General features: G+C 45.4%; 1 protein-coding gene across 1 annotated transcript; it reads right to left on the bottom strand.

Annotated features, from left to right (window-relative positions):
• Window positions 1-2,768: 2,768 nt before the first annotated feature.
• On the bottom strand, window positions 2,769-11,916 carry MRPL21 (mitochondrial ribosomal protein L21). Its single transcript, XM_061564532.1, has 7 exons — window positions 11,676-11,916; window positions 10,626-10,695; window positions 9,351-9,436; window positions 7,601-7,764; window positions 6,348-6,400; window positions 3,828-3,931; window positions 2,769-3,158 (listed from the first exon to the last, which is right to left on the bottom strand). The coding sequence occupies exons 1-7, from the start codon at window positions 11,776-11,778 to the stop codon at window positions 3,094-3,096; spliced, it is 645 nt and encodes a 214-aa protein (XP_061420516.1). The 5' UTR covers window positions 11,779-11,916; the 3' UTR covers window positions 2,769-3,093.
• Window positions 11,917-12,303: the final 387 nt, after the last annotated feature.

The raw sequence follows: 12,303 nt of genomic DNA, 5'->3' as shown, positions 1-12,303 counted from the left end.
GTGAGGCTCCCTATCAGATTCATGATTATTGTACATTCTATGTTGTGTTCCAGCACATTGCTTGGCAAGTGCCATGTCGATCATATTCTGGCGTCTGACATTGTCTTGGGGTTGCATTCAGAGAATGTGTCTAATTGCTACTGGAAATGTTTTCCGAAACAGTAGACATGGGTTGCTAGTTTTGCTTCTTGTGTAAACTGATTTACAAACAGCAGCTGGTGTACGATGTGTGCAACATTATAGCAATTTACAGCGTTCAAATTGCAGGCAATTCTCGAGATCTGCTCAGGACACCAGCACACAATGGCTTTTACTCTTTTCATTAATGCCATGGGGACCATTTACAGCGACGCACTTTGGAGACAGAGTGCACTTATTCAGTAATAATGACCGTGCCACATTTGTCGGCAAATTGACGATAAACGCCCCACTCATTTCACAGCAAATAGCAGGTTATTTTAAATTGATGCTGCTCAGCAACTGATAATTATCAATCTAATTTTATTCATTGCTGGCCAGCAAGCTCACATTTATTTCTAAAGCTTGGCATGCAATGTTATTTGTCTGCGGTCTTGCCTGTGGAATTTTTTTTATGCAGGCTTGTGTTTTAATAAAAAAAAATTCGATGGGCTTTATGTCATAGTTTATTAGCACTGTTAGATCAATTCTGCTGTTGGAGATGTTAACAGCTACTTAGCTGCGGTTGAAAAATGCACCGATTTGTCCATCAATATCAGTTATTGAGCCTGAAATACATGCATTGAATCGCGCATACTTATTTTATTATATTTGCAAGTTATACTCGTAACCGCCAGCTGGCTTTGCCCAATTTCGCTCGGCTTTAAAACGTTGGTATGATGATGGACACGAAAAATATCAGCTTTAATCTTTCACTTCCAACAAGTACTGACAAAAAAAACTTAACGCGGTGAGACTATTTTTTTCCAACTAATTAATGTTATCTGATTCGTCGAGTAATCAAACTGATAAACGCTTGTCATTGATTACTCAAATAACCAGCCCAGCTCTATAATCAATCTCCACTCTGGCTTTCAACTTAAACCACTGCTGCATTGCATTCGCGGGGATTTGTGTAATTGCGATGGCTCATTATACTCTTCGAGCCGTGCCATTTTCACCGCACCTTGAATGTTGCAATTTGTGTGCAAGGCATGTTCAAAACAGGGTACTAACACGGCACAGTATGTTTATCACTGGTGGGATTCCACATGCGCAAACCAATATGCACAATTGATGATAAAAGGCAGCGAGACCGCATGCCTATACTTGATAATGTAATCACGCAGTCCAAATATGCACAAACTCGCTCGTATACACACACACACTAACGTCCTTTCGGGCTGACTTGAATCCATATTGGCTGGGGGAAAAAAAGCAATCTCAGTAAAAAAAAAACCCAGCTGCACTCTTCGCTTAAGTTGCCAAATTCTTATCGGACTGATTTGCCTCGGGGGTGGGGGGGGGGGCGACGACACTGCATATACATTGGAATTTAGTCCTTTATCAACGCACTGGTGGATGAAAGCCTCCCAGTACGTTAATCGTGGGTGTTGTTTGACCATACTTCACCACGCAGGTTAATGCGGGATGGTAAACAGGGGGGGAGGGGGAGCAGGAACTATTCAGCTATCACTCTCAACTGTTCGCCATGGCTCGGAATGAAACTCAGACCACCAAATTCATAGCACAGTGCGCTTATCGGTGCCACTGATCCACAATGTTAAGTCATAATACAATACTGTACTAGGTAAATGTGAGCCCGTTAGACTGGAATGGATGCATTGTGTGTGGCTTGGGAGAACTAATGTTAACGAGGGCAAATATGATTTGAAATCACTGAAGCAGCATTTTGGAGTAATGATTGTGTAAAGACGACTTCGACACACTTGTCTTGAGATGGTTTCTGTATTTAAGAAGTCACGTGATCACACTTGGAACAGGCGGAGACCCCCACTACAACAGCCCCGAGTCTACGACGCATCTCCTTTATATACGGTCCGAGGCCACGCCCCCATTCCCGAACCTTCTCGCTGGTTCTCGACCACTCGCTCTAGCAGCAGACTCGACTGTCCTCTTCCGTCACCTGCCTACGCTATTCTCATTCCCGTAGCCACCAGTCCATTCGTACTGCAGGCTGACTCCCCTGTCATTACCTCCCGTGGCCACTAGTCCATTCGCACTGCAGGCTGACTCCCCTGTCATTACCTCCCGTGGCCACTAGTCCATTCGCACTGCAGGCTGACTCCCCTGTCATTACCTCCCGTGGCCACTAGTCCATTCACACTGCAGGCTGACTCCCCTGTCATTACCTCCCATGGCCACTAGTCCACTCACACCGGAGGTTGCCTCTGTCATTATTACAATGTTGGCTGAAACAAGCTAACTCTATTGATCCAGAACAGCTTCAGTGAATCCCAAAACCATTTTAGGTCCTGCTTGAGATGATTTTGTGCCAATTCCTTATTGGCTACATGTGTGGGAGAAAACTGCAATTCCTGGAGAAAAACAAACATACGAGCATCTCACATCAAACATACGAGCATCTGCAGGTGTTGTGCACACGATCTCGGTGCAATTTCACCATTAGCCATGGTGAATGCACGCCCGGATTAAGACCTCCCCAATCCTCCACCATCTCTCACAATCCAAAAACTAAAGCTGTGTGCCACCACCACACGGCAAACTTTAGTCGCATTACGTAACATGGTCATGGGCGGCATTCACCGAACATACCTCAACAGGCGAAGCATTGAAAATCATCTTTTATTAAACAGCGGGAGTTACGAGACAACATTATACGATACAGTTACCATAATGTCAATGGCCACAAAGTGGCCTGGCCGTAATGAGACAGTCAGTCCTATGTTGCCACTGACACAGAGAACACACAAGTCTCTTTATGAGGCACCTTCAAGATACAAATGTCCTAGCGAACGCGATGTGGAGAATGGAAACTGCCGGGCGTGCCAGCGCGTGCGTGCGTGCGTGGGAGGTCCCTGTTGGTCAGTTGCAGCGGGGGACGAACAGAGAGAGCGAGCCAGGCTTTGTCACGATGCATGTGCTGCTGGAGGTTCAAGCGAGTGTGGGAGTGATGTCGATGGAGTTAATCCGTAGCACGGTCTGCGGCGTGGTCCTCACTGTCACCGAGACAAAACAGAGCCACATTCGCAGTGAAAGCAGCGGTCCAGCACCACTGCTGGAATCTTGTACAGTCGGGCAAATGTGTTTAAAATGCTAGAAGTGGATACAGCACTCGTGTTGATACACAGGTGTTTTCCTACTTAATGCAACTGTTACCCACTGTTTTGGCCAGTGCCCAATACATTATCAGGCTTTTTTTCTGTTTTAAGGTAGAGTTAATCATACAAGTTAAGTATTTCCCCCCCTTCCATAACAACACAAGAGATGAACTCTGAATGAGTTCTCCAATTTAGGTGCCACACGGTCGCAAGACGTTAACTACCTCGCCTGGTATACAAATCACGGGTTCAATTCCGACCCTGACACCTGTATATTTGGAGTTTCCATGTTCTCCCCATTGTCATATGGAATTTTCCCTCCACATTTAGAAACATGCACCGAGTACTTGGCTGCTATAAATTTCCACATGGTAAGCCACTTCGTTGAGCTATCATATGTGGGACCAGATCCGTTCTGCAAAAGCGTTATATTGCTCAGTAGGCCTTACCTGGCAAAATAGTAAATAGGTATCTTTACAGGAACTCTCTCGGTAATTCGGCAGCGTGTCGTCGGGCACTGTCAGCGTACGGCACTGCTCGCCGCGGCCTGCAGTGCGCGGCACTCACCGTACTTGCGCTGCCATCGCTTCCTCCGGCGGAAGAACATGCGGATTTTCTCTACCGAGTGCGTCTTCTCGATCACAGTGGCCTCCACGCGCACCAGGTCCCTACTACTCGGACCGCACAGCACAGCACACGTAACACGCGACATTTGCCATCAGTGGCGTCAAGCTGGTGAAGAATTAATTCTAGATTTGAAGCTTTCGTGACTGCAAGGATTCATACTGTTAGGTTTTTTCGGTAAAGTCACATAGGTATAAAATAAAATTAATTTTAATTTAGGTTTTTTCGGTAAAGTCACGTAGGTAAAAAATAAAGTTAAATTAAAATTAATTTTATTTTTTACCTACGTGGCTTTACCGAAAAAACCTAAGAGTACTGGTGAAGAATTCTTTATTAATACACAGGAGGTAAATGTGCACCCCCCGAACGGCTTTTGACTAAATCACCGGGAATGCGCCCCATCTCATAAGCTCAGCTGGGTTCAGTCTGGACAGTGATCGGATGGGTTACCAACGTGTCCAGTTGTTGCGGGGCTACTGCGGGGCTCCGTGGTGTACTGCAGAGGGCAGTACAGTGACACCCATTTTTATACTCTACTTTGTGTATACTACCAACCTTCACCAACCAACACTCACGTGAAGTATGGTCAAACATCTTCCATGACTGAGACTGAGTGGGGAGGCCCTTCATCCAGCAGTGGATTGACAAAGGTTGTAAGTTACATAATCTGTTCTGAGCAGCCTTGGTTGCACTGGCAAGGTAAATATCAACAAAACACATACCGAGGCAGTGGTACGTATCTTCCTTTGAAGGTCAGGGAATGGATCTAAAACTTCAGAACTAATTCTGTTTTTGCCGGCCCATATCCACCGACTTTTCTGCCAGGTTTTTATTTGAAAATAGTCGTTTAAATTGGTTATTCAGTACTGTACGAGAAAAGGGCCCATCAATTAACATAAATACGCAACGGACAATGGTTATGAGCACAGTATTGAACGAACCGTCGTTTATCTGCCAATTCATAATGCAGGGGCACAATATTTAGCAACCGTAAATTACACCTCCTTGCTCATGCCCACATCACCACACCCAAAAGCATATCTGTAGCCATTCCCACATTGACAACAAAAAAAACGTAACAAACAAAAACAATTATCCTGCGAGGAGTTGGCCAATGCCAACTGCCTGGTGTGCTGTACACCGGGGAGCCTCGTTATAAATGGTTTCTCTATAAACGGCATGGGAAAACCTCGCGGCCTTGGCGTCCATTCAGAAACAACCAAAAAGGTCCGTGACCCAACGTACAGTGGGAAGCGAGCGCACGGCTGCAGCTTTAAGAAGCTGTATCTGCCGAGCTTATTTGTCTTTGGCCTCTGCGGTACCGGGGGCAACTGCTAGCTCAATTCTCACGAGCCCAGCAGGCACAATGATAAATCTTTCACTGCCCCGGGCATCCTGGAAAGCGGCAGGACTGCAGGCACGTGCGTGATTTGCCGTTGACGGCTCGTCGCACTCGGCTGCGCGTGTTTGTGTTTGCGTGGCGCAGTGTTAAGAGCTGTCCGTGTTACAGATGCTTCTTCGAGGCTCGGGTTAAGCCAGTGCAGCCACAATCTGAAAGCCTATTTATGCTCTGCACATTGGAAACGGTTGCACCCAGAACTGTTTTGGTTAAACCCAACTCTCAGTGGACTTTACATCACCATCCTCGGCCAGGGCCAATCCACTGCTGGATGAAGGCCTCCCCAAGCCATCGCCATCGGCTTCTGTTCAGGTCCCGCGACGCAATAATGCATCCAGCTACTATACACGAGCTGGGCCCTTAAATGGTCATGATGATTATGATGGCATTAAAAAAAGTACTGATTAAAGAAAATATTAAGCAACATTATCCATTTGCATGGCAGAAGCAATGATTATAAAGCACATAAAGTCGCCTTTAAATCAATTTGTAAAATAGTTCTTAACCATTGCAACTTTTCCTTTCCAGGAAAAAAAAATGTGACAATCCACACCACCAACTTATAATCGATGTATATCGCAAACTTATTAAGTGAAATTTGAGTCTTGGGCGAGCTTTTCTTAGTGTGTAAACTTAGCAATTATACTGGTAGGAACCTCCTGGTTACACCAGCCCACAGGGGATTATTGTGTCCGTCCGTCTATCGTGCAGGGAGGGGCTGGGTGGGGAGGGAGGGGAGGGTGGGGCTGGGTGGGGAGGGTGGGGCTGGGTGGGGAGAGGCTTGGTGGGGTGGGGCTGGGTGGGGTGGGGCTGGCTGGGGGGTGGGGCTGGGTGGGGAGGGGCTGGTCACCCCGTGGTGCCCTTATAAAACTCAACGTTTAACCTATTCACGCCAGCTTGTGCCCGCCCTCACAGTCGGGCATATTTGCGGAATACACCACACCGCCGTTGACCCTGGCCATTGACCGAGCAACCCAACGTTCCTACCAGCTCCCTCCGCAGGAATGTGTTACGTTTTCGTTGTTTAATATTTAATCGGTCAAGTCAGTAGCCTAGTCACGTACTCGAGCAGCGGTCGGCCCAGCAGTGTGAAGTTCTCAGCTCCCACAAGCATGACCTGTGCATTCATGTCAAAAGAAGACAAGACCAACACATAACAAAATCAGTCAAGCTTTATATGTGATAATAAAAGACACCGTTTTCACGCGATGATCATTTCACAAAATGATGTTCTAGCATGACAGTAAATAACACAAATATACAGTTTTCCACAGCATGTCATGGGACAAAGTATCCATTGCGATCTCTCACAGAGAGAAGTGCAATAATTCATGTTAGAGAATGACCCCGGGAAGCAGATATCACAGAGCTACCTCTGAGATCCCTTCATAAAAAAATATCCTTTTATTGTATAAACCATAACAATGTGCACATGTTCCTGTATTTTACCCTCCAATGCGTCACAGACCATTGATGTCGTAAATGTGAATGACATCAAGCCTATGACTAAATCACCCAAAATGCGACAAAGCTCGTTAAGATTTCAGAAGCTAAGCACGCTTGAGCTTGGACTGGTTAGAAGGATGACCACTATGCACAGCAGATTGTAAGGCTTCATAGTGTGGTGAAACACACTTGCACTGTACTATCTATCCTCCCAGATCTACAAACCCAGGCTCATCAGCACGGTAAAGTGCAGTCAAATAACCCCCATGATCCTCCTGGCATGCGGAGGCCCTTATTCAGCTATGCATTGACAAAAGGGCTGTTCATGTCAATTATATATTTCAAGGGTTACTCATGCATCATCTGCTTGTACCAAGGCTATCTATTCTAGATTTGAAGCTTTCGTGACTGCAAGTATTCATATTCTTAGGTTTTTTCGGTAAAGTCACGTAGGTAAAAAATCAAAATTAATAACAAGGCTATCTGTCAAATGTAAATTTTTCACAGTTTCAGATTTTAAAATGTTCAGTGTTTGTCCTTTCCAGCATATGCTGTTTCTTGTTTCCTGTTAATGTGATCAGGTATGACTTCAATGTAGTTGAAATGATGGCTTACAATGTTCCCAGGGAATCATTATGTTCCCATTGCTCTAAAGAATCATTATGCTCACATTTAATCATCATATTCACATGTTCCCCTAAACGCATTGCACCCTTTTCATAATTACGTTCCCATTGTTTCTGAATAAATCAATACGTTCCCAATTAATATTTAATTCATATTTAAGTTCTCATCGTTCAACTTTAATGAACGTGTTTCTTGCAAGGGGCATTTCAAATTTAACCAAATACCGCCAACCGGGATCCCTCACCTTCTCCATTCGGATGCGGTCTCCGCACTCGGCCTGAAACTCGTGCTCGATCAAAATGAGGTCCTCCGCCGTCACCTTGAACTGCTTCCCCGAGAAGTGCACCACAGCAAAGAGGCGGCCGTAATCGCCCCCCGCGATCTGGTCGTTCACCGTCTGGACCACCACTGGGCAACCGCACGGCAGCGCGACACAAACATCGCGGCGTCGTCATGACCAGAGTGGTGAAGTGTGGTCAACTAACTCCCTCGACGGCGATGGAACACACGGCGTGGGGAGGTACTCATCCAGCAGTGGATTGCCGAAAGCGCTATACAACAATGTAATCCATTAACAACTACACCTAAAAATCCTTGTTCATGGCGAGCGTTTATCCAGATTCAAACCCACTCTACCAGCAATACCGGTTTAGTGTGTTGGCACGGTAACGACCTCCATTGCCTACGCGACCATCGATAATTGGCACACTTTTGAGCCTCGATATTAGAGGTTAAAACTGCCTTGTACTGTACTGTAAATATTTTAAGTACATGTTCCTCCATAAACCATTTTTCTTCAGAACCAAACGGTTGTATATTTTTATTTGTATGCAAGAAAAGAAACACTGGTGTTCATCGCTGTGATGTAATGGAGTACCCAAAAGCATTGTAAGAAGTGTTGCATAACTGAGACAGATGTTGGGAAATGTGAACTTTATTAAGACAAGAATAATTACAGATTTTTTACACGCTTTTATTTAACTCACTCTCTCTCTGTTGTTTTTGTCGTTGTTGTCGTATCCTCAAATCTTGTAACTAAATTTTAACCCACTTCCCAATGTGGTATTGACTGCAAACTTGGTAAACTTATGACTTACTGATGACAATACTATATTCTATCATTAAAAAAATATATACATATATTTTAAACAATCTTTTTACACGCTTTCTATTAACTCACTCTGTCTGTTGTTGTCGTATCCTCAAATCTTGTAACTCAATTTTAACCCACCTGCCAATGTGGTATCGACTGCAAACCTGGAGTACTTAAGTCATACTGATGACAATACTATATTCTATAAAAAAAAAGTATTTTTAAACATTTATTTTTATATGTTATGTTTCGGCTTGGGTCAAATTGTCCACGCTCAACTCACGTTGGCTGTAAATCACCACAGTCCCTTACTTATGGCAAGCCTCGGGGCCACTTCCTGGAGTCGTGAAGTTCTGCCATTACTCGTACGGTACATTTCATTAAAGCGTGTTTTGAAAAAAAGATTTTTAAATATTACTTATTTAAACCCAATTCTAGACGAAGGCTTTCCCACACCGCGTAAGTCATGGGGTTGTTTGACCATCTGTTTTGGCCAGGAATCGAACTCGGATTAATGTATTCATAACACGTGGTGGCAAGATGTTATCTCTCTCTCCTGGTACGCAGGAGGTTGTGGGTTCGATCCCGACCCTGCTGCCTGTATATTTGATTGCATGGAATTTTATCCAGGTCCTCTGGTTTTTTCCCTCCACATTAAAAAAATATATGCGTTTAGATTATTTGGCTGCTACAATAAATTCCAACATATGATAATAAAGTCACTTTGATGAGTTGAACCCATGTGGCCAGATTGCCTCTGAAAAAAAGCTAATAATAGCTCTGTGGGCTGTACGTGCTAACTGAAATAGTTTAGTTTATTACCACTGTTCCCTTACTCGACAAGTGAAATGTATGTTTTAATATTTTGTCGTTGTATGCAATAGGAAGGCACAGTCATTACCTTGGTGGTATTTCTTCTCTTCCTCTGGGTCTGGTAAAGTCACCTTTTTCCACGGAGGTTTGGAGAGGGATGTCACAGCCTCTTTTCTGTACAAAGCACACCACCATTTATCGTCACGTTCCTACACGTGTATGCTCCAAAAAAACGACTCAACCCCACAAACGAGCCGATGATTATCTCTACGATATCTTTTTAGGTCGTAATCCGGTGTGACAGGCCGTAGTATACCCCCAGGCCGTTGGCTACCCGGGGTTAAAACGGTCTAAGGCTAGATTTTACCCGGGTATATTATGGCCTAGGCCAAATTATACCCCTCTAGGCCAAATCACACCCCCATGATAGTAAGTGTTGAGCGATATACACATTAATTACAAATTTTTTCCAACATTTTATTTAAAACTATAAACACAGACATTGATTGCTTCAACCCGAAAAAACTTTAATAATAACCCTAACCCTAAAAATGCTTCAATTGATCAAATTGAGATTCTTGAAGTTCGTTGTCGGCTGTTCTCTGTGTGGACAATTGCCTTTGAACTTTCACATGGGGCATCTTCTGGCCTGGAGGGGTATGGTCTGGCCCAGTCTAGTTTAAACTCCCAGGGGGTATAGTTTAGCCGAGGACACTTTATCCCCCCGGGTATACTCTGGCCTGGGCCAAACTATACCCGGCTTTAATCGGGGCAGGTGGTTATTTTAGCCTGTTACACCGGGGTTGATCAGACATCGTGTTGATCACTCATCGTGTCGAACGACACGCGGTACAACCGGAGAACGACATCGCAAAGATAAATACAGCACAAACGCGAAAACCTTAGCGGTCAGAGTCAATTAATTAATTTTCTTTATTTGGGGGTCGTAATTTGATATAAGAATTGATTCTTTGTGTCCTCTGATTACTCTGGTTTTTGTATTAATCGCACAGTTGTCTTCTCTCCTTGAGCGTGTGACATTAGCATATAATTTCAACCGATATCCGTGTGGTTTGTATTATTTTTAATTAGCGAGTGTTACAAGGACAATTATTCCCACGCATTGTGAGCATATCCATCAATTCCAATAAAATAATCATTATGAGCCTACTTAACGGATTTGCACATTAGCAACATTGACCAAACCGAAATCTTTTTTTTAATGACAATATAAAAAAATGGCACTTTTGTATAAAATAATTATCCAGTATTTTAATAACAACAATGACAAAATTAATCTCAACTCCATTCTGTCGGATCGCCTTAAACAATTACAATAGGTGTAGGAAGGGGATGATCTCACATGGGTAGTGTGATGGTTTTCTGTGAGCTCTTGGAGCACTGATGCCTGCTCACCGACACGTTGGCAATCACTGCGGAGGACAAGGACACACACGCGGCTCAACACGACCGACACATTAACAAGTCACACCGGTCAATGGCATTTGTGGACCTACAACCACTGTAAGCTTCATCATCAGCCGTGATCGATCCACTGCTAGATGCAGGCCTCCTCAAACCTGTCGAATTCACTCAATAGTCTTGCAATCTTATCTTATATTCGTATATCAGCAATTGACGTGGATCAATAGGTAAAATTCTCCATTCTCATTCCGGCAAAGGGTAGCTGGCCCTTGGCTAGTAGTGGGAATTCCACATTATCATGACGGGGATCAGTCTCTTCAGATGTACAATAATGGTAATGCAATAAAACAATGTACAGGAAGTTTGTCAATCCACTGCTATTCACGTATGGGTCGTCAGGTCTCTGGTTAAGGATTACTTGGGGCTACGAGTTATCCCTGAAGCTGTGATTCTGCGTTAGGGTTCAGATCTATGGTTTAAGGTCATCGTTTGGGGCTTAGGGGATGGAGCTATGAAGTAGGAGCCAGGGCTGATGGCAATTAGTGACAGATTGAATACGTTTACGCTTCGGGCTATGGGTCAGCGTTCAGCGTTATGGTTTAAAGTCAAGGTTTGGGGCTAAAGTCATGTTTAAGGGCTACGAGTTATGATTTAGAGTTTAGGATTGAGGTTAACTCTTCGGGTGTGGGGGTTTAAGGTTAAAGCTGAGAATCCGATGTTTGGGTTTAAGGCTTCGGGCTATGGAAAATGGTTCAGAGTTAGGGCTTAACACGAAGGCTTGGGGGGGGCTTATGGGTCGGGGTTAAGTCATGGGGTGATGGTGTTCGGCTACGACTGAAGACCTTGGGTTAAGCTTCAAGCCCTTGGGGCCAGGTCAGGCGGGTTGAGGTCAGGCGGGTTGAGGTCAGGCGGGTTGAGGTCAGGCGGGTTGAGGTCAGCGGCGTTGAGGTCAGGCGGGTTGAGGTCTGCGTCGCCCCCCCCGCCTCACCTCGCTGCTGCTGAGGCGCCTGCAGTGGAGCGAGAAGCTGACGGCCCCGGGAGCAGAGCGGCCTCAGCACCGACGACACGAGCCTCACGCCCGGCGTAGACATCTCCTCCGGGCGTGAGAGCTCCGCGGTGACAGCAGCGGCAGCGGCAGCAGCGGCGATAGTGACAGTGGCCGCACGTGTCACGGGCACCACGGGGAGACGCGCGCCGTCGCCATCTTACTCAGGGAGACGAAGGGGGGTGACGTCACCGGAAGTGTCGCGCGCCACCTCTCCTACCAATTCTAGATTTGAAGCTTTCGTGACTGCAATGATTCATACTCTTCGGGTTTTTTTGGTAAAGTCACGTAGGAAATGTATTTATTTAATTCATTTCTATTGTTATTTTTTGTGATTTTTTAACTTATTTATTTTTACCTACGTGACTTTACCGAAAAAACCTAAGAGTACTCTCCTATCAACCCCCGTGCCCCTATCCTCCCACCCCCTCCACCTCTCCTCCTAAACACCCCCTCTGACCCCCCCTCTGCCCCTCCCCCTCTGCTCCCCACCCCCTCTCCCCGTTCTCTGCCCCCGCCTCTGCCCCCCCCCCTCTGCCCTCCCCCTCTGCCCCCCCCCCTCTGCCCCCCC

This window comes from Lethenteron reissneri, chromosome 33 (assembly GCF_015708825.2).
Source record: "Lethenteron reissneri isolate LAM-NWPU_2019-01 chromosome 33, ASM1570882v1, whole genome shotgun sequence".
Classification (NCBI taxonomy): Eukaryota; Metazoa; Chordata; class Hyperoartia; order Petromyzontiformes; family Petromyzontidae; genus Lethenteron; species Lethenteron reissneri.
This window is presented reverse-complemented; position numbering and strand designations above follow the sequence as displayed.